Below are 26614 nucleotides of genomic sequence, written 5' to 3'. Positions count from 1 at the left end.
ATGGTCTCAGGGGCTGAGGGCTGTACTGTCTCAGGTTCAAAACACCTGGATAAGGCATCGACTTTGATGTTTTTACTACCAGGGGTATACGTAACTACAAATCTGAATCTTGCAAAGAACAGGGACCACCGAGCCTGGCGGGGGCTAAGTCTCTTAGCACCTTCTATGTACTCCAGATTCTTATGATCTGTATAAACTGTGATAGTGTGTTCTGCACCTTCTAGCCAGTGTCGCCATTCCTCAAAAGCTAACTTGATGGCCAGAAGCTCCCGGTTGCCTATGTCGTAGTTTTTCTCTGCGGGTTAAAATCTACATGAAAAGTAGGCACATGGGTGGAGTTTGCCCTGCAAGCCTGACCTCTGAGACAATACAGCTCCCACCCCCACCTCTGAAGCATCAACCTCCACAATAAAAGGAAAGGTGACATTGACATGTCTCAATATAGGTGAGGAACAGAACAGTTTCTTTAGTGTGGAAAAAGCCGCATGAGCCTCTGTTGACCAGTGAGGAGTATCAGCCCCTTTTTTGGTGAGACTGGTGAGGGGCGAGATGATGGTAGAGTACCCCTTTATGAACCTTCTGTAGTAGTTGGCAAAGCCGAGAAATCTCTGGAGCGCCTTCAGTCCAACAGGCTGAGGCCACTCCACGACAGCGGAAACCTTCCCTGGATCCATTGAGAGGCCAGAGGTGGAGATAATGTACCCCAAGAAGGCAACCGAGGTTACTTCGAAGAGGCATTTCTCCAGTTTGGCATAAAGCAAATTCTGTCTTAACTTTTCTAGCACAAACTTAACATGCCTGCGGTGTTCAGAAAGATTGGATGAACAGATCTGTATATCGTCTAGATAGACTAGGACGAACTTCCCCAACATCTCCCTGAATACCTCGTTAATTAACTCCTGGAAGACAGCCGGAGCGTTACACAACCCGAAGGGCATCACTAGGTACTCGTAATGCCCGTCGGGCGTGTTAAAGGCTGTCTTCCATTCGTTACCATCTCTAATACGCCCCAGATTGTATGCACCTCTCAGATCTAGCTTTGAGAAAATCTTGGCGTTGGTCACCTGAGTGAACAAATCGTCAATTAAAGGTAAAGGGTAGTGATTTTTCACCGTGATCTTATTTAGGCCTCTATAATCAATGCAAGGATGAAGGCCTCCATCTTTTTTCTTTACAAAAAAGAATCCTGCCCCTGCTGGTGAACGGGAGGGTCGGATAAACCCTTTAACCAAGTTTTCTCTGACGGATTCCTGCATAGCTAGTTTCTCAGGCCCAGACAGATTATAGAGGTGACCCCTGGGAGGCATACAACCAGATCTCAAATCAATGGGACAATCGAAGGTACGGTGGGGGGGAAGTTTATCTGCCGACTTGGGACAGAAGACGTCAGCAAATTCTGCGTATTGTTTTGGCACACCTTCAACCTGAATGCTGGTATTACCCACGGTTACTCTCGCCAAACAATGACGATAACAATGGGTCGACCAGCTCGTTAGCTGACCTGAAATTCAGTCTGAGGGGAGTGAAGTTGTAACCAGGGCATGCCAAGAACGACGGTGGAGGTTGCCATACGCAAGACCAGAAATTGCAGATTCTCCTCATGCAGTACCCCAACACTGAACCTTAAATTCGGAGTACGGGACAGAGGATGTCTACTTTGCAGAGGAGAGTCATCTACAGCAGTGACCAAAATCGGTTGGTCCAATGGGAGTATAGGAATTCCCAATTTTTTTGCAAACTCTTAATCTATAAAGTTAGCCGCTGAACCAGAGTCAACGAATGCTTCAGTGGTAACAGTCTGACCTTCCATGTGACAGAACAGGGAAGGAGCAAACGATTGTTGTCTAGAGGTAAAGACTGCGCGCCTAGGGTATTACCTCTGACTACACCTAGGCGGCAGCGTTTCCCGACTTCTTGGGGCAATTCTACACTCTATGGCCCTCCTCTGCACAGTATAAACAGAGCTGTTCTGTTTTCCTGCAATTCCTCTCCATCCGTGTCAATTTGGACTGACCAATTTGCATTGGTTCTGGCGGAGGTGAGACGGGTGGAGGAGAGGCGTAAGAGACATATCTGACCACGTTCTTACCACGGGTTTGCTTCTGATACCGTAAATGGCGATCAACCCGTACTGCTAAAGAGATTGCCTCATCAATAGTTTTTTGTTCAGGGTGTCCCAACATCAACTCTGAAACTGCGTCTGACAACCCTGATAAAAAACAATCTAACAGTGCAAAAGGCCCCCACCTAGCTGACACAGACCACTTTCTGAATTCAGCTGCATAGACTTCTCCTGGATCCTTGCCTTGACGCAAGGTTTTTAGCTTCCGCTCAGCAGTAGAGGCAATGTCCGGATCGTCATAAATTATGGCCATGGACTTAAAAAATTCCTCTACTGATGTCAGCGCCTCATGCCCTGTCTGCAGGCTATATGCCCAAGTTTGAGCATCTCCTGACAGCAGGGTCTTAATAAATGTAATTCTCTGTGCCTCTGTTCCTGACAAGTTAGGTCTCCGTTCAAAATATGACATTATACGATTCTTAAAATTCTGACAGTCAGATCTATGCCCAGAAAACCTTTCAGGTACAGACATACATAAGTCTGTAACTGGAGGAGATCGCACTGAATTTACAGCCGTCTGAAGAACCTGTAAGGACCCAGATAAAGCAGAGATCTGGGCCTGCTGACCGTCCAGCACTCTGATGAAATTTTTCACCGAGGTGGTGAGTGTATCAAGACGGCTGTTAAGTGCGTCCATTTTGTTTTTCAGGTCTGCCGTTCTGTAACGATCGGTGTCAGCACACAGAGAGAATCTGATTATTGGTGATCTGCAGTATCACCAAGAATACAGATATATACCTGATTATTGATGATCTGCAGAATCACCAATAATACAAGTATAACTAACCTCTGGACACCTGATAAAGTGTAAGTGTTTGGTGCAACAGTATATGAGCCTGGACCACCTGAGGAGCAGGTGACCCTAGACTGTATAACAAGTATCTCCTAGTCGGGGTTGGAGATAACCAGAGAGCCAGTGATTCCCTGAACTGCTGGGAGTCAGACTCTACTGCAGTCAAAGGACTCCTATGAAATAGAGTCCCTGACTGGATTGCAGAGAGGTCCCTCTGAGGGACAGGGAGTCCCTGCAGCTACTGGACACCCCACCGGGGGGTGTCACAGGTAGAAGGGTCGGCCAGGCCGGGTCGGCAACAACACGAGCAGATAAGGTACAGAGACAGAAGGCTGATTCAGTAACCAGGGACAGGCAGGGTTGGCAACAGGTAATCAGATATGCGTAGGTACTGAGTCAGAGAGCAGGAGAAGGGTCAAGAGAGCAATAGGTCATAACAAATATCAAGCAGAGGCCTAGTCTAGAGTGTGAGGTCCGTGGTCTCAACACCCAGGAACTGGTCTAAAGAATAACACAGCAATGACACAGTATCCCTAATCTTGGGTGTGAGGTCCGTGGTCTTAACACCCTGGAACTGGTCTAAAGTATAACACAGTAATGACACAGTATCCCTAATCTTGGGTGTTAGGTCCGTGGTCTCAACACCCTGGAACTGGTCTAAAGTATAACACAGTAATAACACAGTATCCCTAAGCTTGGGTGTGAGGTCCTTGGTCTCAACACCCTGGAACTGGTCTAAAGTATAACACAGTAATAACACAGTAATCTGGCTAAGTGTGAATTCCCAGGTCCACCTGGTTTAAAACACTTTGAGATCTGACTATGGTCTGAGTGCTAACACATAAGCATTCGCAACGGCAGACAACCAGCAACTGACAGGCAAGATGTATATATAGCAGAGCGCTCCTCAGCGCCGCCCAGTGCCATTCAGCCAATCACCTACTGCGCTGGAATCAGCTAATCGTCCTGATCAGCTGATCCCTCTCCTATTGGCATAAAGGGCCTGCCTGTTAGCGCGCGCGTGCGTAGCTCTCCATCTGTGTGCACTACTAGGCTCAGACAAAGAAGACGCATGCTGCGGAGAAACCGCCGGTCTGAACGCGGGACCAGCCGCCTCGCTGTCAGACCACGCGGCGGTGTCTCCGCAATCCATTACAATTACCTTATCTTATGAGGATTAACATCTTTCGGAGGGTTTACACATTCTAACATTTGATTACCAGGTCATTTCTGACACAGTTAATTAAAAATGGACGTCACCAGCCATCTTGTCTGCTGGTTGACTTATTTGCCCCAGACATTGGGACTTTCAAACATTAAACAATGTCATTCATGACGCATTTCTGATAATGTGTCCTTCTGCTAATTAGTTTGGAATGTGTCTGTCCTCTCCCAGACATAAGATTGGTCAGGTTGACACTGTAACACAGACCTGTAAGAGTCTTCAGCAATTTAAGGCTTATTGAAACATACAGGGCTTCTAATATACTTATTTAAATATAAAGCTTATTATATAATTATTCTTAAAACAATTAATCATACAAGATATAATTGCATATTAAAACTTAATAATTTAAAATTAAAATCATAATAATTTAAAATTATTAATTTAAACAAAGGAAGTTCGCATGGGACAGTGTGGCACATAAAAAGAAAATGGCATACAAATGGCAACCGATTCTTCAAAAAAGATTGACCGAAAAAGCCAATAAAAGTGGGGATCAGCAGGCAGAAAGTAGTGCTGGGGCTCAGCCCGCTACTGCTATACAGAATGCCCCCATACAGATAACTCAACCCAAAGGAAAAATACCAAGATCACAGGACTTGACGGTGGGGGGTGGTGATGGGGCCAACTCAAGACAAGACAAGACAAATAACATTTATATCGCGCTTTTCTCCTGGCGGACTCAAAGCGCCAGAGCTGCAGCCACTAGGACACGCTCTATAGGCAGTAGCAGTGTTAGGGAGACTTGCCTAAGGTCTCCTACTGAATAGGTGCTGGCTTACTGAACAGACAGAGCCGAGATTCGACTCAGGACCACATAGGGGGAGAGGAGGTGGTGTACAGAATAATAGGAACCCCCAGTGGAACAGGAGACAAGATTTACAGCCTTATCATCAGTAACCTGTTCACACTCAGAATAGATAACAACCACTTATGGATGATAGAAACTTTGGACAACCCCATTTTTTAGCTCCACGCCCCCGGTATTGGAGAGAAGGTTGGGAGGAGGAAGAATACCTGGGGGGGGGGCAACCAAGAAAAGGGGTGCAGAAGGGGGACGAGAGCAGGTAGAAGGGAACAAAAGAAGAAGGCAATAATAGGAGCAGGAATCTACAGCCTAAGTGGTGTTCCTCTGGAGAAACAAGAAATAAAATTGCTGGATCATGGGTTGAAGTATGCACCAAAAAAATCAACTAAATAAATGTAATACTTTTATTGACGTTCACCGATATACACGGAAGGTGAACATCAAGAAGCATTTCATTCAAAAGGAAGGACCTACCAACAAGGCTAATTGTGTTGGAGTGGCCCCTTGTGTAGCGTTTAGAAACACATCTTCTTTTAATCCTCAAGATACTTCAACCCTGAATGCAGTTGAGAATTTCAAGGATCGGGTAATTAGCGATCTCAAAAGATTGAATATTAAATCTAAAAAATCTGACGAGCGTGCCATAGACAGTTTTTTGAAAGAGAAGGATCTGGTTGAATGTTCTGCTGACAAAGGGGGAGGAGTGGTGATATTACGTAAAGATCATTATTTTGTGGAGTTGGATAAATTGATTTATGATGAGGAAACATATGAAAAAGTGCCGGAAGATCCTACTCTAAAATACAAGTGAGAATTGACCCTTTTGTTGGACGAAGGGTTGATGATGGGCTTGTTAGATAAGAGAACTTGTGACTTCCTGGTACCATCGGCTCCACAAATACCGATTATGTACCAACCCCCAAAAATTCACAAAAGCACCACCAATCCCCCTGGAAGACTGATTCTAAGTGGAGTGGGATCCATCACCCACAGAGTGGGTCAGTTTATAGTCATCTGCAGCCCATTGTCCCCCAATTGCCCCATGTATTATTGGATACCAAGCATACTGTGCAGTTGTTGGAAGAACTGAGGATTGACGGTGATATTGTATTAGCCACAGCAGATGTGGGGTCGTTATATACTAACATACCCCATGACGACGGCATTGAAGCAGTGTTGACTTTTTTGCATCGTTTGTGCGATGTGCGCGGTATCCAGATGGAATCTATTCTGTCTCTATTAGATTTTTCTCTTAAGCATAATTTTTTTTGACATAAACATCAGTTCTTCAGACAGGTGTACGGTTGCACAATGGGAGCTTTGTTTGCCCCAAGTCTAGTGAATATCTATATGGCTCTGTGGGAGGAGGAAGCCATCAGGAGAGGAGGGTCAATTTTGGTTCAAGCTAGGAGGGAGGAGTCTGGAGGTGACAGTAAGGCTTTCTCTTTTGAGTGATTTTTATACAAATTACAAATTAGTGGAGATTTTCTGTAAGCATTGGAATATCCTGCAAAGCAAGGTGTCCTACCCTCTAGGCCCAATTTTATTTATCATCGAGCTCCCACTTTAAGAAATTGGATTGCCCTGAGCTGTGTAGCTCCTCCTGAGCAGAAACAGATGACAGGAAGGCAAACGCCAGTTTTTTTTTACCTGTAAGAGTTGTAAAATGCTTCAGAGAGGCTAATGGCCATAGGACTAGTGAAATTTTATTAGCGTCTAATGGTAATACGTTTAGAATTAGGCAATTTATGTGCTGCGCTATGGCCTTTGTGGTATATGTGATCTGGTTTGATTGCGGTCTGGAGTATGTGGGCCGCACCACCAGGCCACTAAAGGAAAGAATTGGGGAACACATTAATAACATAAAAAAGGGGTATGAACAACACAGTGTTTTCTCCCACTTCAAATTGAAACATCAGTGCAATCCAGCAATGCTGCATTTTTGTGCAGTTGAGAAATTAATGCCCACTTGGAGAGGGTGTAATAGGGTCAGGGAGCTTTCAAAGAAAGAGACCAGGTGGGTTTTTAATTTAGATACATTCAGTCCGGTTGGTCTTAATATTGATTTAGACATTAATTGTTTTATTGCAAATAGTTGACTGTATACTCGATGGATTCCCATCTGATCTGTAGGCACGTTTGCTTTGCGGCTATTTGTATTCTCTCCTTTGTTATTAATTTTAATGGGCTGCGGCGAGGGACTCGGCATAATGGTGGTCGTCGCGATCGTTGGTGTGTTCGTCGCTGCGGCGGTTGTGTAGTGTATGTGCATATTGCCATCTATTGTATAGTGCTGGGCATACACTTACTAGTATAGTGGTGTTCGATACGATTAACGTCGCGACGTCTGTGGTGTTGTGTATGTGGACACTGCCATCTATTGCATGGTGCTGTGCATACACTCATTTGTAAATGGGATCCATTTATGGTTTTAGTTTTTATTAATTTTATTGTCTTATGTTGAACTTAAAGTTCCTTGTGTTAGTTTTAGTCCTTTGATATTGTGTAAAGAGTATTTATAAATGAAGCTGCAGACTTTGTATTGTTATTCTAAATCCTGTCCCCTATGGGTAAGTGCTAATACACAGGTCTGCGGAGGATCTAATTTTAATAATAGGTGGGGTTTTAAGAGGGGCGGGAGATTCAGAGGGGGATATAAGAGCCGGCACTGTCCTGTGACGTCAGCCCCTGAGTCATTCTACATGACGAAATGCATAGGGCGGAGTTACGTCACGTGGCCAGCAGAAAAGGAAGCAACAGGACGTGAGAGTCTGAGGTGCTTTATGATTATCCACGCTTGTGAGTGCAATTTTTGCATATCTTTTATTATGAAATGGTTTTACACTATTGGCGCTGTTTTGAGTTATAGATTCTGTCTGAATCTGAGTGAGACCTGCCTTATCCCCTGTTTATGCTACATATCCATACCTCTGGATTCGTTGGAGGCTAACTGGGTGTGTGCGGGTGCATTGGGGGGGGAGTGTGTCCCTGCACAAGGTGGTGTTTATGTGCACTCTGGAGTGGTGACGGGCAATCTTGTAATAATTGGATTACGTTATGTGCCCTCTCTCTTTTTATTCTGCACATGACGTGTTGGCTGATCAATGAGGAAGTTGATTGAAGTTCTGGTACATTCAGTTGGATGATCTGAATTTGACTATTGGATGGTGACTTTTTTGAACTGAACTTACATTGATTTGAGCTATTGAGCGCTTCTGAACTATAAGGAATAATTGAAAATCCTGTTCTATAAATTTGTCTTTCTTAGAAATAAATAAATTTAATAATTTCCATCCACAGAGGTCACCATTTAATAATGTTTAAATAATTGGGATAACCCAATGTTTTATATAGTTGATGAATTTTCCCAAAACATAGCATGTATTATCAGTGTTCAGCTAGCTGAGACGTCCTTCAAGTAAAAAGAACATATAAACAATCTTCTAGAACTAAAACAATCTTATGAAAGTTTTACTGTCTCATCTATCACTGGCAAAATCCAGCTTTTAAAATGTATTTCAAAGTAATAAATTCTATTATATGTAATTATAGGGTTTAACAATAATTACCGTACTTCTTTCTTTAAAAGGACTGTATTGATTTATTAATATTTATATGTAATAACTTTGATTATTAATATTTATATGTAATTAACTGAGTAAATATACATATGTGATTGCTACAGTAATGTGACTTTTAAACTTCTTTTTTTCAGTCTTCACACAGTACGCTGTCTAACCTTGACATTTGAAAAATGCTTGTAACATAAACAAAAATGTTTTAGCTTCTGTAACTAAAATATTATAATAATTATGAGTTTCACTGCCTGGAATATGCTGAGATGTCCCAGAGCAATATTTTAAAGAAGTACCCCAACTTTACAATGATAGATTGCATAGAACATTAAAACTTAAAACATACACATATGACAGCTTTTCCTGCATATATAAACCGCTAGAATTCTGACAGTATCTAGTGTCCTCCTTATGACAGAAATATGTATTCATTTTAATCAGTCTTAATTACCGGTAAAAGGCAGAGCGGATGCATTGTTCGGCTCATAGGTAGGCAATTAGTTATACCTATTTGAGTAAAAAAGAAACATAAAAAATCCATGCCTGCATTTAAATCATGAAAAAGAGAGTCCCGGATGGACACAGAGATGAGGCTCAACACATACAGTTTGAAAATGTTAATTCCAGAAAAAGTTTGCATCAAATCCTACCTAATAATCCTCAAGTGTCCCTGTGTCCTGTCTGTGTGTCAGTGCTTTTGCGCTACTCTGCATGTCAAGCACTGACAGCCATTGGGACAGGACGCAGGGCGGCTGGCCGGCGGAGTATGCGGGTGGGTGCGTGCGCACACGGTGTGCGTGGTGATGACAGACCTAGAGACCGTTTTCAAATGGGCTTAGGTCTCTAGTTATCTATATTTGAAGTAAGAATTATATATTATGAATTTCTGCAGAGTTCCAGGAAGTTCCCCTTTCTCCCTAGAAATCCTGTATTGCCTTACAATAGCTATATAAAAACATCATATTAAATGTTATGAATAAGTCCATACTTCTCACCAAACAGATGTTCTTTTCCCCAAATCAGGATAAAGGTTAGTCCAGTGACAGCATGGAGTGCTTCACAGCCATCAGCTGAAGTTTAAATAGGAACGCAAAGTCACTAGGCTGCCAATCATAGGCCTTTAATAGATCTAGAGGAGGGAGAAGGACAAGGATGCTTGTTTTAGGTTCTTGTTTTAGGTGTGAGATTCGGCCACCACTGCAGCCAAAGAGATCACCAGGACTGCCAGGCAACTGGTATTGTATTGTTTAAAAGGAAACATCCATAACCCTCTCAGTTAAGGTTTTCTTTTAACTACCAGAGCAGTTTTGACATTTTAGCTTTGCCTCTATTTAATCAGCAATAACTTCATCTCTACATATAACACCTTAGTGATATATAGAGACTTCTTTGGGTGCATTTATGCCCTCTGGATTTTTTTTACATTTTCTGGAACTGGCTAATGGATAGAAAACAAAGAGTTGTGGTCAATGGATCGTACTCAAAATGGGAGACTGTTAGCAGTGGGGTACCACAGGGGTCTGTTCTGGGTCCAGTGCTCTTCAATTTATTTATCAATAACCTAGTAGATGCAGTAGTGAGCAATGTTGCTATTTTTGCAGATGATACAAAATTGTGCAGAATCATCAACTCTCAGGAAGATAGTGTCATATTGCAACAGGATCTGGATAGGATGGCTATATGGGCACATACATGGCAGATGAAATTCAATGTTGAAAAATGTAAAGTCATGCATTTTGGACGTACTAATGGTCTAGCACCATATAAAATAAATGGGATACAGTTGGGGACATCAAACTTGGAGAAGGACTTAGGAGTACTCATCGACAACAAGTTAAATAATCGTACTCAATGCCAAGCAGCTGCAGCTAAAGCTAACAACATTTTGGGATGCATTAAAAGGGAAATAAAAACTCGAGATGCTAGCATAATATTGCCCCTGTTTAACTCTCTAGTAAGGCCACATCTGGAATATGGAATTCAGTTCTGGGCACCATATTACAAAAAAAGATATTGCAGTTTTAGAGCAGGTGCAGAGACAAGCAACAAAATTGATACGTGGGGTGAAAGGTCTCACTTACCAAGAAAGGTTAGATAAACTGGGTTTATTATTAGCCGGGTTGTTTAAGGCATTCACATAAACAGCAGACGTGTGCATGAATAATGCAAAGGGATTGCAACTTTTATACAGTATTACCAAACTGATGACACAACTTTCTTTTTCCTTTTCACTCTTATGTTGAATATGAGTCGCAGATTGCACCCTGGATGCCAAACATTTACAGGATCTTCTCAAAAAAATAGCATATTGTGATAAAGTTCATTATTTTCTGTAATGTACTGATAAACATTAGACTTTCATATATTTTAGATTCAAATACACACAACTGAAGTAGTTCAAGCCTTTTATTGTTTTAATATTGATGATTTTGGCATACAGCTCATGAAAACCCAAAATTCCTATCTCAAAAAATTAGCATATTTCTTTCGACCAATAAAAGTGTTTTTAAAACAAAAAAGTCAACCTTCAAATAATTATGTTCAGTTATGCACTCAATACTTGGTCGGGAATCCTCTTGCAGAAATGACTGCTTCAATGCGGCGTGGCATGGAGGCAATCAGCCTGTGGCACTGCTCAGGTGTTATGGAGGCCCAGGATGCTTCGATAGTGGCCTTAAGCTCATCCAGAGTGTTGGGTCTTGCGTCCCTCAACCTTCTATTCACAATATCCCACAGATTCTCTATGGGGTTCAGGTCAGGAGAGTTGGCAGGCCAATTGAGCACAGTAATACCATGGTCAGTCAAAGAGATGAAGATTTCATTTTTCAGCACGACCTGGCACCTGCTCACAGTGCCAAAACCACTAGTAAATGGTTTACTGATCATGGTATTACTGTGCTCAATTGGCCTGCCAACTCTCCTGACCTGAACCCTATAGAGAATCTGTGGGATATTGTGAAGAGAAAGTTGAGAGACGCAAGACCCAACACTCTGGATGAGCTTAAGGCCGCTATCGAAGCATCCTGGGCCTCCATAACACCTTAGCAGTGTCACAGCCACACCGCATTGAAGCAGTCATTTCTGCAAAAAGATTCCCGACCAAGTATTGAGTGCATAACTGAACATAATTATTTGAAGTACAAAGGACCATGCACTCTGACCCAAGTGTGTGCTCAGAGCAAGTATTTGAAAGGAAAAAGAGGACTGGATAGCTCAAAAAAGCAGCACCACACTTATATGAGATAACAAAAATTCATATACATTTTATTTCAATAACATGATACCAATATACAAGATTTAAAAACATCTAAAAACTGACCAACGATATCTTCCACATATGTATGGTAAATATTAATCGTGATCATATAAACTGGGTCATGATTATATGAATATGACAAGCTAAAGTAGCAATAATTAAAGCAGCGGTGTAGGGTGCTCAATATTTGAGCACTCTAACGCCTTTGAACCCGGGTTCAGTACTCCTAATAACTGTGAACATATATAACACATACAATATAAAGTGCACTAGTGACCATATATATAGTAGTATTTAGCATATAACAGTGGAAATATCCAATGACAAATTGTAAGCAACAAAGACTAAATTTGAATGTGACAGACCATAGGTGAAGCATAACAGTGAAGTGAATCAGGGAGTATACTTAGCCAGTATCAGAAGACCCAAGTGATGTGGAAGGGAAGATGGGAGCCCTCGGTGGACTTCTCCACCGGTTCCGCGGCCGTCACGCCGCTTTATCAAAGAGAGCGAGGGAATCTCCGTGCTGTAGAAGCGCATTGGCGCTGTTTATATATCGGGAGGACGCCAGTGACGTGGGAGCGCCAGAGCGGCGCACCCACTATGACGTCACCATAAAGGAAGGACTGGACGGTGGCCAGGGGAGACCAGGAGAACCACGCTGGAGCGCAATAGGAGGAAGTAAGTATGGGGAAAGCGCTGCAGCCTATAGACCAAGCCCAGAGAGTTAGATGAGAGCCACGCTGGAGCGCAAAAGGGAGGAAGTAAGTATACATAGGTACAAAATCATAAAAGGTGACATTATTCTATATATAATCAAAAACATATCAATAATCATGATCATAAATCCTCAATATCTAGCTCACATTAGATGAACAGGCAAAAAATACAGTACAGCATACGATAACGCAACATAAATGCCTATATGCAATGGGGGCCACAATGAGAAAATACATACAGGGATACCGACACTACTACATATCATAGAGAAAATGGGGGCAAAAACCCTCCATGGGGAATTAGGCAATTAATGGACAAGGAAAGGGGAAGATGTTCAATTGAACAATCCATATGGGAGAATGTTCCATGGAGTCCCAACAGTATTCAAACTGCAAGCATAACTAGCAAGGTCCCAATCCGGATATGCTGGTCCAGTATGAGAACCGAACCTAGCTTCTTTTTGTAATAATTTGGAGACTATGTCCCCCCGCCTATTAGTGGTTTTAATATGTTCCAAGCCAAATACTTTTAATTGACTATAAGAACCCGCATGGTAATCTAAAAAATGAGCCGCAACAGAGGTCAATTTATGACCCTCTCTACGGTCCCTTTCTGCCAATCTGATTTTGGACATATGTTGTTGTACTCTCGTTTTGAGAGCATTCTTTGTTTGTCCCACATAAAATTTAGGACAGCTACATTTGAGTACATACACCACTCCCTCACACCTCCAAATTATTACAAAAAGAAGCTAGGTGGATATATTGCCTGGAATCTATGTCCCCCGCAGGATTGAATGAGGAGATTGACTATTCAGGGTTCATCCAATAATATGCTCACCATATGTTTTCTGTTTTTCAGATCATGCTTTTAGTGGCACCATTGTTTATATATATGATGCATGTGGATGTTTAGTATGGACTCCTGTTACCCATTTGGACTACCATGGACATATGGACCTCTTTGAACATGCTTTGATTGAGCCCTTTTTTTGAATATACGACGCGTTTTTCGCACATTTTACGCCGCTGTTCTGTTCTCATACTGGACCAGCATATCCGGATTGGGACCTTGCTAGTTATGCTTGCAGTTTGAATACTGTTGGGACTCCATGGAACATTCTCCCATATGGATTGTTCAATTGAACATCTTCCCCTTTCCTTGTCCATTAATTGCCTAATTCCCCATGGAGGGTTTTTGCCCCCATTTTCTCTATGATATGTAGTAGTGTCGGTATCCCTGTATGTATTTTCTCATTGTGGCCCCCATTGCATATAGGCATTTATGTTGCGTTATCGTATGCTGTACTGTATTTTTTGCCTGTTCATCTAATGTGAGCTAGATATTGAGGATTTATGATCATGATTATTGATATGTTTTTGATTATATATAGAATAATGTCACCTTTTATGATTTTGTACCTATGTATACTTACTTCCTCCCTTTTGCGCTCCAGCGTGGCTCTCATCTAACTCTCTGGGCTTGGTCTATAGGCTGCAGCGCTTTCCCCATACTTACTTCCTCCTATTGCGCTCCAGCGTGGTTCTCCTGGTCTCCCCTGGCCACCGTCCAGTCCTTCCTTTATGGTGACGTCATAGTGGGTGCGCCGCTCTGGCGCTCCCACGTCACTGGCGTCCTCCCGATATATAAACAGCGCCAATGCGCTTCTACAGCACGGAGATTCCCTCGCTCTCTTTGATAAAGCGGCGTGACGGCCGCGGAACCGGTGGAGAAGTCCACCGAGGGCTCCCATCTTCCCTTCCACATCACTTGGGTCTTCTGATACTGGCTAAGTATACTCCCTGATTCACTTCACTGTTATGCTTCACCTATGGTCTGTCACATTCAAATTTAGTCTTTGTTGCTTACAATTTATCATTGGATATTTCCACTGTTATATGCTAAATACTACTATATATATGGTCACTAGTGCACTTTATATTGTATGTGTTATATATGTTCACAGTTATTAGGAGTACTGAACCCGGGTTCAAAGGCATTAGAGTGCTCAAATATTGAGCACCCTACACCGCTGCTTTAATTATTGCTACTTTAGCTTGTCATATTCATATAATCATGACCCAGTTTATATCATCACGATTAATATTTACCATACATATGTGGAAGATATGGTTGGTCAGTTTTTAGATAATTATTTGAAGGTTTACTTTTTTTGTTTTAAAAACACTTTTCTTTTATTGGTTGGATGAGATATGCTAATTTTTTGAGATAGGAAATTTGGGTTTTCATGAGCTGTATGCCAAAATCATCAATATTAAAACAATAAAAGGCTTAAACTACTTCAGTTGTGTGTATTTGAATCTAAAATATATGAAAGTCTAATGTTTATCAGTACATTACAGAAAATAATGAACTTCATCGTAATATGCTAATTTTTTGAGAAGATCCTGTATTGAAATGTAGGTGTTCCCCCCCCCCCCCCCCCCCATTTCTTTCTTCTTCCCTTTCTCCCTTACCCCTCTCCACTTTTCCATCCCTCCCTCCCATCCCGTTCTTCTTTATGGCCATCTAGGGCTCCCTTTTTCATAGTTCAAATACAGGCATGTAATTCTTATATGTTTCCTTTTTAGTCAAATAGGTATAACTAATTGCCCATCTCTGGGCCATACACCTCCTAAAGTAAGTGAAGTCTATATTCACAAAACTCATCAAGCTAAGTGCTTGCCCTTGTAAATTAGGACTGATTAACAAAAGTTAATATTTCTGTTGGCCATTTTGGGAAATATTGCCTCTGAGCCACAGGAAAAGTGAATTTTGTCTCGCCCTATGTGGTTTGCAAAGAGATAATTGATGGTGTAATTGATTGTAATCTACTAGGACCAGTAACACCTGGTTTCTTTTAAAATTATATGTTTGTATTGTTTCCTTTTTTTAAATGTAAAAATAAAAAACAAAGTTTTAATAATGAATGATATGTGATCTGGTGTTATCAATATTTTATAATGTATTACCCCACTAAACTCCCATAGACCTACCAACATTGATCAGGAGAGAGGGTTACTATAATTAAATACTGTAATTAAAGTGTGGTGCAACCAATTACAGGTCTAATTGAAGATCATAACCCTATAATTTGATAATTTACCAAAATAAAATCCATCTTCCTGAAACAAAAGGTAGTGTAAGAATATGTTAACAATGAGAAATTTGAATTACTGCAACTCAATGTCATAGGCAGAGATTTAATAGGGTAAAAATTGTTTTCCCTATAAGTGGAGCATAAAATCACTTGAACGTTTTTAGAATCAGAATTAAAATCGGATTTATTCACCAAGCACGACTGGGTCAGATTGTCAGAAACACCAGCATGTTACAGATGGTGATAACTGTGATATTTATACAATAAGTAGCAAGTTGCTAACACCGAACAGTGCAGCAACAACAGCATTACCATAAAAACAGTCACCAGTCAGCTACGGCCTAAGGGGAGATGGATTGGTAACCACAGAGGGGAGAGGGGTCTGTATAGAGTTCAAAAGTCTTATGCTTGAGGGGAAAATTGTGCTCCTACACCTTGTGGTCCTGGTGGAGATAGCCCGGAATATCTGGCCCAATGGAAGCTGTTTGAGGAAGCTATGGCCTGGGTGGGTGTGGTTGCCGCCATATTTTGTTGCTTTAGAGTGCAGTCTGGAGTTGTAGATGAGGTCTAAAGGGCTTTCCCAATTAATCTCTCCGCTGAACTGATGACCCTCTGAAAACATTAAGGAAGGACTTGACCGGGTGGAAAATTAGATACTGTAGAGAAAATGGGTTGCAGAGAAAGATAGAGAGGGTACTGGAGAAAGATAGGTGGTAGGGAGAATAATAGAGAGGAAAGACAAAGGGAAAAATCAAGAGGAAAGATAGATGGTGGATTTGGGCAGATGCACATAGGATTATGTCCCTTGGCAACTTTCAGTGGGCATATTTATTTTGGAAAGTTATCCTGCAGTGTATTCACAGTAGAAGGCTGGATCAACTGTCCCATGTGACATGTAGCTCATCGTACGCAGAGGACCATTGGTAAGTTACCAAAAAACATAAAACGACAAGGCAACCCCCATAATGGTATACAAGAGATATTAGGGAAACAAATTAATGATTCAAAAAGCCAAGAGTAAGTGAAAAAATCTCTTTATTCAAGCCAACTGCAAAAAATATTAAAAACAATTAAAACCAATGCAAGCCATACCCAAGCTTCGGCGGAACTAGTCAGATGGGCGTAGGAGCACCCACGCAGCCGTCCCCAGGCCTCTCTACCACTTTATTTAGGTGAGCCTTGCTGGTTATCTCCTGCTCTCTGCCTCTATTTATGCCTTATCTTTCACCTTATCTCGGTCTACACTATTAAGGTCTTGTTTGTATAATGATTGTATTCAGGGGTCCTTGCATGATTATGCTTGCTCGTCTCTTTCTTGTCTGACCATTGGCAAGTTGTCTCTACAATGTGCATAGGTATGTGCTACACAGATCTCATTCCACGGTACAATCGCAGCATGCTCTCAATGCTATTAAATGCAGACAGGTGCATAGATTTCAAGATAAGGAAGAGGGCAACTGGCACTGCTGCTGGATTGCTGTTTATTGATTCCATACAGTGGTTACATGCAGCTTGTATTATGCGCTGAGTAAAAAACAAAGTGTACAGTTAATGTACCGGGGCCCCAAAGTTGGTCTCAACAAGTGGGTGCGGTCACAAAAAGCCTGACAGCCATTTTATGCCTTGTTGCGCTTCTGTGTGTCGACACAGCCTCAGAAGAAGCACCACAAGGCGTGAAACGGTCGTCGTGCTTTTTGTGCCCGCACCCACTGATCTAGACCAGGTCCAGAGCCCCGGTATGTTGACTGTACACTTTGTTTTTCACTCTGCGCATAATATAAACTCTATGTAACCACTGTATGGAATCAAGAAACAGCAATCTAGCAGCAGTGCCAGTTGCCCTCTTCCTTATCTCAAAGAAAATGTATATAGCTCATCTGCAGTAGTGCTTCCCAAGCCGGTGAGTGACAGCTCTGTGCTATTTTTTCTATGTAGATATGGAAATTATACTTTAGTTTATTCCTACAGATATAAAAAAGAACTAATTTAGACCTAACCATAAGCATTATTTTTTTTTTTTACTTGTTAGATCTGCTCCCGGGATGACTCTGCTTTACGGAAAAGGACATTTTCTGTGTCACATAAAGTGCAGATTAAAAAGAATTTATTTATGTCCCTTAAAGGTCTTGATACACTGGCAAGGAAAGGGAAAGAAAAAAGACCTTCAATTACTCAGGTACAGTGAACTGATAACCTTAGTGTATGCGGACACTATTCTGTGGTGCTTTGAAATCTAGTGTTTACACTGGTGTGTGTATGTAACTAACCTTTCATCTGTAAAGCTGCATATTGAAATGTCATTGTTTTTTAATATCCACGTTACATTGTGGGCATAACACAACTTAAACATTGCACATAAAAAGTGCATTTTTATAGCATGCTATGGAATGTGTGCTGTTTCAGTAACAAATGTTTTCCAGATAATGTGATCCAACACAATGTAGTTATGTGAAGATGTCTATGCAATTGCTTGGGCAGGGCATTCACATGCAACAATCCAGTGCAACTTAGAGAACAACTATCAAAGAAACTGTTCTTCTGTAAACCCCACATACCTATAGAGCTTTTAACCAGCAACACTAGAACGCTTTTCAGAGTTCTCTCATCACAGCCTGTGTGAAAAAAATGCCTTGTTTACCAGCTGTTTGTAACAGTTTGTGTCGGCATCGATGCTAGAGGCCAGAGCTATACCATGTAGCTAGGTTACATGTCTCTGTCACTATTCACAGAGGGATGATTTACTTTTTGTTTCCACCTTGCCTACTTTCTCACAGATCAAATGAGAACAGCTGAGGGATTTTAAGATACAGTGAAGGATCTGAAAAGAAGGACCTGTCATTGTTTCTTACTTGGTTGCTCCCTCCCCCCATTCAGAATGAAATCTCCCTGGTTGTAAACTGTTTACTTTACACTGCAAGGCAGAGAGAGAGAAAAAGGATCAGGCACACATAGTTGCAGCTGATGATTATTTACACACCTTTGAAGCTATATTTCTGCTTTCTATCATTTTGAACACATTTTACTCACAGTATTACAGCTAATGAAGGTTGTTTCTGTAGGCTGGATGTGCTGGACACAGTTCACCATAATAATGCCCACCGTGAAAACTGTTCTCTGTAAACGTCATATTTTCTTCACATAAAACATGAAAAAAAAAATCCTTTGTATTGCTATTTGCTAGTAATTACTGGAAATATATGTGGCATTTAGAATTTTAGTAACTTTGATAGATGTCCTTTAATGTTTGTAGTGTGAAAGCAACCTAGATCTTGGCAACCTGATGATGCAATTAACCTCCCTGGCGGTAAGCCCGACCTACGCTCGGGCTAGCCGCCAGAGAGGATCACATGGCCCCCGGAGGATTCTTTAAAATAAAATTTGATTAAAATGCTTAAGCTAGCACTTTGTTAGCTAAATATGCCCCCCAAGTCCCTCCGCTCTCCCCCGATCCCCCCTGATCGCTGCTTTTTTACGTACCCCCCAGGGATCACGCGATGGCGCAGCCTCCCAATCAGCTCCAGGCTTTGCTATGGGGAGGATTGGGACTGCACATGACTTCATGTCTGATAGTCGCCATAGCGATAAATAGTGAAGCTGCGGCTCTCACGGGATCGCGGACGGGTAAATATAGCCAGTGGCGATCGGGGGGATCAGAGCGGTGCTGGGGGACTTGGGGGGCATATTTAGCTAGCAAAGTGCTAGCTTAAGCATTTCAATCAAATTTTATTTTTAAAAAATCCTCCCGCGGACGCAGCCTCTGAAACTGCGTACCACCAGGGAGGTTAAGTATTTCTGCTTCATCTGCATAGTGTGTGGCTCTAAACAAACAACTAAAATCTCTTAAACATTTTGTTCCTTCTACCACACCAGTGAAATGTAATGTAGTGCATTATTTATTTATTTGTATATATTTATTAGGTGTATTCAGGGGTCTAGTCCTGGAGAAAGAAGTGAGTGGACTCACGGTAAAAACCTCTGCGCCGCGCTAGGCGTGGTTAAGCATAGGTTAAGCATAGCGTGGGCGTGGTCATGGGTGGAGCCAAATATACATGGCCTTAGCAGTGGTATAAAAGGTCTGCCAGGGGAAGTTTGAGCTCTGTCGTAATGTATCCCCAAAAAGTAGATGTAATCTGATAGCATTTCACCAAAAATACACATAATCTGGCAGAGGTCCCTCCAAAATACAGATAATATGGCAGTGGTTCCCCCAAAATAGACAATCTGGCAGCAGCAGTTCCCCCAACATACACATAATCTGGAAGCAGTTCCCCAAAATACGCGAAAACCTGGCAGTGGATCATCCAAAATACACGTAACACCCAAAATACATGTAATCTGGCAGTAGTGGTCCCCCAACATACACAATCTGGCAGCGGTTACCCAAAATACACGTAATCTGGCATCAGCGGTTCCCCAAAAATACAGATCTGACAGCAGTTCTCCCAAAATAGGTACCCCCAGTATAGCTAGCCAGGTCTATCTATAGGTGTCCCCAGTATAAGTAGCCATGAGTATAGTTGTCCCCAGAATAGGTGGCCAGATGTAGAGATGTCACCAGAATAGGTAGCCAGGTGTATAGATGTCCTTAGAATAGGTGGTCAGGTGTATAGATATTCCCAGAATAGGTGGCCAAGTGTATAGATGTCCCCAGAATAGATAGCCAGGTCTATAGGTGTCCCCAGTATAGCCAGGTGTCCCCAGTATATGTAACCAGGTGTTCAGGTGTCCCCAGTATAGCCAGGTGTATAGGTGCCCCCAGTATAGCCAGGTGTATAGGTGTCCCCAGTATATGTAGCCAGGTGTATAGGTGTCCCCAGTATATGTAGCCAGGTGTATAGGTGTCCGCAGTATATGTAGCCAGGTGTATATGTCCCCAGTATATGTAGCCAAGTGTATATGTGCCCAGTATATGTAGCCAGGTGTATATGTGCCCAGTATATGTAGCCAGGTGTATATGTGCCCAGTATATGTAGCCAGGTGTATATGTAGCCAGGGGTATATGTGCCCAGTATATGTAGCCAGGTGTATAGGTGTCCCCAGTATATGTAGCCAGGTGTATATGTGCCCAGTATATGTAGCCAGGTGTATAGTGGCCCCAGCAGAGCTGGGACAAGGTCCTCCAGCACCCAAGGCTGAGACACCAAAGTGCACCCCTCCATCCCTCCACCCCAGCCGTCACACACTGATTGCTCTTAGACTAAGATGCACCCCAGGGCCCCCAACACCTTAATCTCTAGTTATCTGGCTTGTAGTCACTTCCATGTATCTCCTTTTCTTATTTCTTTCTGCTTCAAACACAATTAGGAATGACGGCTGAATGAATTGTGCGCCCCCTCCTACACTGCGCCCTGAGGCTGGAGCCTCTCCAGCCTATGCCTCGGCCCGGCCCTGGGCCCCAGTAGATGTAGCCAGGTGTATATGTGCCCAGTATATGTAGCCAGGGGTATATGTGCCCAGTATACGTAGCCAGGGGTATATGTGCCCAGTATATGTAGCCAGGTGTATAGGTGTCCCCAGTATATGTAGCCAGGTTTATATGTGCCCAGTATATGTAGCCAGGGGTATATGTGCCCAGTATATGTAGCCAGGGGTATATGTGCCCAGTATATGTAGCCAGGTGTATATGTGCCCAGTATGTGTAGCCAGGGGTATATGTGCCCAGTATATGTAGCCAGGGGTATATGTGCCCAGTATATGTAGCCAGGGGTATATGTGCCCAGTATATGTAGCCAGGGGTATATGTGCCCAGTATATGTAGCCAGGGGTATATGTGCCCAGTATATGTAGCCAGGGGTATATGTGCCCAGTATATGTAGCCAGGTGTATATGTGCCTAGTATATGTAGCCAGGTGTATAGGTGTCCCCCCAGCTGGAGGGGAGCAGCGCAGCAGAGAGGAGCATTGTGCGCAGCGTGGGGAAGGGGGGACGTTCCCCCCCCTCCCTCACCTTGGGGCTCCTCTCCCTGGCTCTCCTCTCCATAAAGATTGCGGCGGCGGTGGCTGGCGGCGGTGGCTGGCAGCAGCATCAGTGGGCGGGACTTACCTCTTCCAGCGTTCCGGCAAGTGGACGCTGTTCGTGCAGCTAGTCTGGTCTAGTGAAGACCAGAGCAGCGGCACGCACAGCATCAACCTGGAACACTGGAGGAGGTAAGTCCCGCCCACTGATGCCGCTGCCAGTCACCGCCACCGCATTCTTTATGGAGGGGAGAGCCAGGGAGAGGAGCCCCAAGGTGGGGGAAGGGGGGGGGGAACGTCCGCCCTTCCCCACGCTACGCACAATGCTCCTCTCTGCTGCGCTGCTCCCCTCCAGGGTGCTAGGGGGGACGGCGTCCACTGTCCAAAAAAAGTGAGTGGACGCCGTCCCCCCGCGTTCACGCAGGACTCGACCCCTGGGTGTATTACTTAAATTGATTTCTCTTTTTTAAGTATTTATGGTAATTTAGAACATTTAACCTAATCCTAAATGAAAAGATGATATTTATTTAGAGGTCTGCCTTCTGGTTTTACTTTGAAACTTACATTTCTGCACTTCAGTAAGGATACTTTCACACTATTTCCCTTGTGTTTTGGAGAGAGAAAAATAGAATCACAATGCAACAAAGACTTCACACATTTTAATTTTGACCAAGTTGCATTTAAACACATTATTAAACAAGTTCATAAGGGAAGATACACAAAATAAAAAAATCACCCTTCCTGAACAGTTGCTTACCTTTTAAAAATAAACCAACAGTATAAAATTAAGCAAACAGTCGGATCCAAAAGACTTAGGCTTCTTTCCTACCAGGACATTGAGTTTTAGGGGACGTTATAGGTTGCATAACGTGCCCCTAACGCAGCGCCTGGTGGTGCTGGAGGAGGACGCTACCATGCAGCTCTTGGTGTGCCTTTTTTGTGCTGTGCGATGCGGAGACCATGTGATCCGCATCACATAGTCCCGCCAGCCAATCACTGCACAAAGCAGCCGCTCCAGGAAGTAAACACTGCACGTCACAGTGCAGTGAATATTAATTAGCCATGTGGCTGGCCGCGGAGGAGGAGGGGAGACCTCCTCCTCCAACATCACTGAGCATGTGCAAACAGTCTAACGCGGCTTAGCCGCATATAACGCACAGCATGCAGCACTTTCTTTTAACTTGCTGCGTTACAATGTAACGCAACGTGGGCACTGTGAACAGCCCATTGATTTTTCATTGGTGTGCGGTGGGCTGCATTACAGGCTGTACTAATGTGCGCCTGTAACGTCTTACTGCGAAAGCAGCCTAAAAGAGGTCCTAAACTCTTCCAAACAGCAGAGAAGGAAAACACATAAAAACCCACCCTGTTTGTATTTAGCGATAACAGCCGGTTTAATTCGCCCTTATCTGCTAGTAATGAGCCACTGTAATTTGAGCTGTCATCTCTATCTGAACTGTGCCACAGTGCCGTTCAGACAGGGTATATGTAACACATGAGATTAACCCTGTATGTGCTCCTAGCAAACCAGGAAGTAACTACACCGCGGCATCTTTGATGGAGCTCTATACGCTGTAACAAGGAACATTTTTTCTGCAAAGGTTATTATGCTGTTGGGACAAATGGGTCCTAAAAATTCCTATCACAGATAATCCTCCACAAGTCTGAGACTTCTCAATATGATCAATGTAAGACTAAGGAAGCAGGAGGAAATAAATTATATATAAAAGTACAAATTTTATTAATGACCAAAATAAACACACATATATGTAAATCTATTTAAAATTGACCAGAACACACAGGTGGGCCACCATGTCTAGGCCAGATGAAAAAATGTAGGGGATCCCCTAAAAAAATATTGATAGTGCGCAATCCATCAAATATCTTAATGCAAAAAAGGGGGGAAGCGACTCCTAGCAGGTAACATTGAAACAAAAGACCTTGGAGAGAAATATATCATTGGTTTTAAAGGCCAAGTGTCCAGGACCTAAATGAAGAAAAAAAAAAAAAAAAAAAACATCCTAGTAGAAGAGCACAGGTGTATCAGATACCGGCTGTGTTGCTGCAATATTTCACCGGTTCTAAGGGCCAAGTGTCCAGGACCTAAATGGAAAAAGACTTCCTAGTAGAAAAGCACAGGTGTATCAGATACTGGCTGTGTTGCTGCAATGTTTCATTGGTTTTAAGGGCCAAGTGTCCAGGACCTAAATGGGAAAAGACATCCTAGTAGAAAAAGCACAGGTATATCAGATTCCGGCTGTGTTGCTATAATATTTCCAGTGATTTGCAGGATCAAAAGGCTGAATAACGGCTGATAGAGAGATTCAAACCATCACAATAGGTGGTCTTACTGCATATGTTATCACAAAATAATTGATGTGCAGGTCCACAGGTCAGGCAAGCTGTCTCATTTATGAGCTATAACAATGGCCAGGTGCATAGAGGTAGATTGATAGGCACACACTGTATGTGGCAAGCACTTCGGGCTAGTAAACAAAAAAATTTTATATTCACAGCAAGCCTGACACATCCGCAAGCCCCAGAAGCAACAAGCAATTCACCAGAGTTAGTGCCCCAATCAGAAGCACATTCTGAGACAGATTCACAGGCAAGTGTTTAAACCACAGACATATGCAGGTACAGATGGTGTGATATTAAAGTTGATATAGTTCATTCATGGAACAGTCCGCCAGGGTCATCCCTTCAGCAGCATCAACTTGATGTAGACAAACTCAAAATTCCAGCAAACAACAGCATATAGCAGCATATAGGTGCATCCTAGGAAGCTGTTTCAATGATCATATGGTAAACAGTGGTTACTCCATAGGAGGCTGTTTTCAAGTCACCAGTAGAAATGCATATCATTGAGGTATACTCATCTGAGTAGCTGGTCACTGCAAAGTACATCCACAGGAGCCCATGTGCTGCCACCACAAGTGTGTCTGGTCACAAAGAGAGCCTTAGAGGCCAACCGGTTTCACTGGTGAGATTACCAGCATCATCAGGGCAGGCTCAGAAGTTTTGCTGCCTGTGGGAGAGAGGAGCCGGCCTAAAATGGCACTGGGCGGCCAAAGGATGCTACCACGCCCCCCATGACCACTCCCACCCCACCATCACAGGATGCAGGTGGTGAGTGAGAGGTGGAGGCAGAGGCGTGATGCATCCAATTCTCCGCATGTACGCACGGCGTTCCCCCCGCGTCCGCATGCGGTGATGCGGATCAAAGGAGGGAACGCATATATGCGTACAAGTGCACGCACAGCGTTTCCCTCGCGTCCGCAACCGCCAAGCGGATCAAGTAGGAGGGAACGCGTACGACTGTACGCGACCCACAGAGACCCCCAAACAGGGCCGCTATGGAAATGCGGCCGACGCAAAAGGGCTCCGGGAACGCTGAGGGGCACGGACTATTAAGACCCCACCCCCTGATCGATGGTAAGGAGAAAGGGTGGCCCGGCTGTCCCGCAGGCGGGGCCCCGGGTCCCCTGGGCCGCCCAGTCGCCATCACCGCCGGAGCGCCACCATAGCCACGGCCAAGTGTGCCCAGGGGCAACAGGAAACGGGGCAGGGGGGGGTAGGGGAGGGCCACGGGGGGAGGGGGGGGAGGACAGGGAAGGCCCACAGGCAGGCCACGGGCCAGCAGGCATTAGCCCAGTATATGGTCCATGTCAAGCCAAAGACTGGGCCGACCCCGAGCACCCCCCCCAGGGCACATCGATCCCCCACCAACCATACCCCGCATCCAGGACCACCAGCAAGTGCGGCGCGCCGGGGGGGCCATAGCTACCACCTCCCACAGGATCAGCAAAGTCATCGAAAAAAGTTACATATTGAAAAAAACATAATATAATAATGCAAAAATATTTCCATTAATAATAAATCCCTAATAGCTATATATAATTAAGTAATCATAAGCAAAAAAATAGAATACGAAAGTAAAATGAAATAATAATAAATAAACTGTTGTCCTGCCGATAGGGGACCAAACGAGAGGAGACCAAGGACAAAGTGGAGCAACGGGGGGGCCACGCCAACCCACCAACCACCATCAAGGAAGTGTCAAAGATCATATCTAAATTAGATGGCATAAAAGGTTTTAAATCAAAAAAATATAAAAGGGTCGGGAAAAGACCCGGTTCGGGTGCAAAAAGGCCGCCAGCTTAAAGGGAAGGTTCAAGCAAAAAAAAAAAAAATGAGATTCACTTACCTGGGGCTTCTACCAGCCCCATGTAGCCATCCTGTGCCCTTGTAGTCACTCACTGCTGCTCCAGTCCCCCGCTGGCAGCTTTCTGACCTCGGAGGTCAGGGCCACATTGCATACATTTTTACGCATTCCAGCTAGTGCAGGAACAAAAATTTACGCGTTTCACCACTAACGCGTAAAAATGTATGTGTTAATGTTCCTGCACTAGCGGGAATGTGTAAAAATGTATGCAATTTGGCCCTGACCTCCGAGGTCAGAAAGCTGCCAGCGGGGGACTGGAGCAGCAGTGAGTGACTACGAGGGCACAGAATGGCTGCATGGGGCTGGTAGAAGCCCCAGGTAAGTGAATCTCATTTTTTTTTTTTTGCTTGGACCTTCCCTTTAAGCACAGCAAAAGGAAAATATGAAGATTCATCCTTAGAAATTGAACAAAAATAATGAAAAATAGAGAACATATGGCCATGAGCCAGAGCACTGCTGTCACAGAAATGGGGCGAAATCAATACCTTCATTAAGGCCTGGTGTCCGAAAGGCCTTAAGTTTGTAAATCCAGAAGGCCTCACATTGGAGGAGTCTCCCGTCCCAGTCCCCTCCCCGTGGGTCCCGGTGTACCCTATCCAAGCCAAAGAATCGAATTTTCCTGTGGTTACCCCCCTGGCAAATTGCGAAGTGTCGGGCTACAGGTGTCTGGTGTCCCTCCTGGATACCATAAGTGTGTTCATAAATACGTCTGTTAAGGGATCTGCCAGTCTTGCCCACATAAAATGCCCCACAGGGGCAGAGGAGGAGATAAATTATCCCCTCCGTCTCACAGTTAACATAATGTCTGGTAGTTAATACAACGTCTCTCATCACAA

The 26614-nt window shown here is 43.5% G+C and overlaps 1 protein-coding gene across 4 annotated transcripts in view; it reads left to right on the top strand.

Annotated features, from left to right (window-relative positions):
• The window catches only part of TIAM2 (TIAM Rac1 associated GEF 2), a 1035624-nt gene that overhangs the window by 449590 nt on the left and 559420 nt on the right, over positions 1-26614 (top strand). For all 4 annotated transcript variants that reach the window (XM_068231884.1, XM_068231882.1, XM_068231883.1 and 1 more), the window contains one exon: positions 17629-17775. In XM_068231884.1, coding sequence (XP_068087985.1) covers positions 17629-17775 — 147 coding nt within the window. The remainder of the gene's footprint in view (positions 1-17628; positions 17776-26614) is intronic.

This window comes from Hyperolius riggenbachi, chromosome 4, assembly GCF_040937935.1.
Source record: "Hyperolius riggenbachi isolate aHypRig1 chromosome 4, aHypRig1.pri, whole genome shotgun sequence".
Taxonomy (NCBI): domain Eukaryota; kingdom Metazoa; phylum Chordata; class Amphibia; order Anura; family Hyperoliidae; genus Hyperolius; species Hyperolius riggenbachi.
The sequence above is the reverse complement of the archived record's forward strand: the minus strand, read 5'-3'. Positions and strand labels throughout refer to the sequence as shown.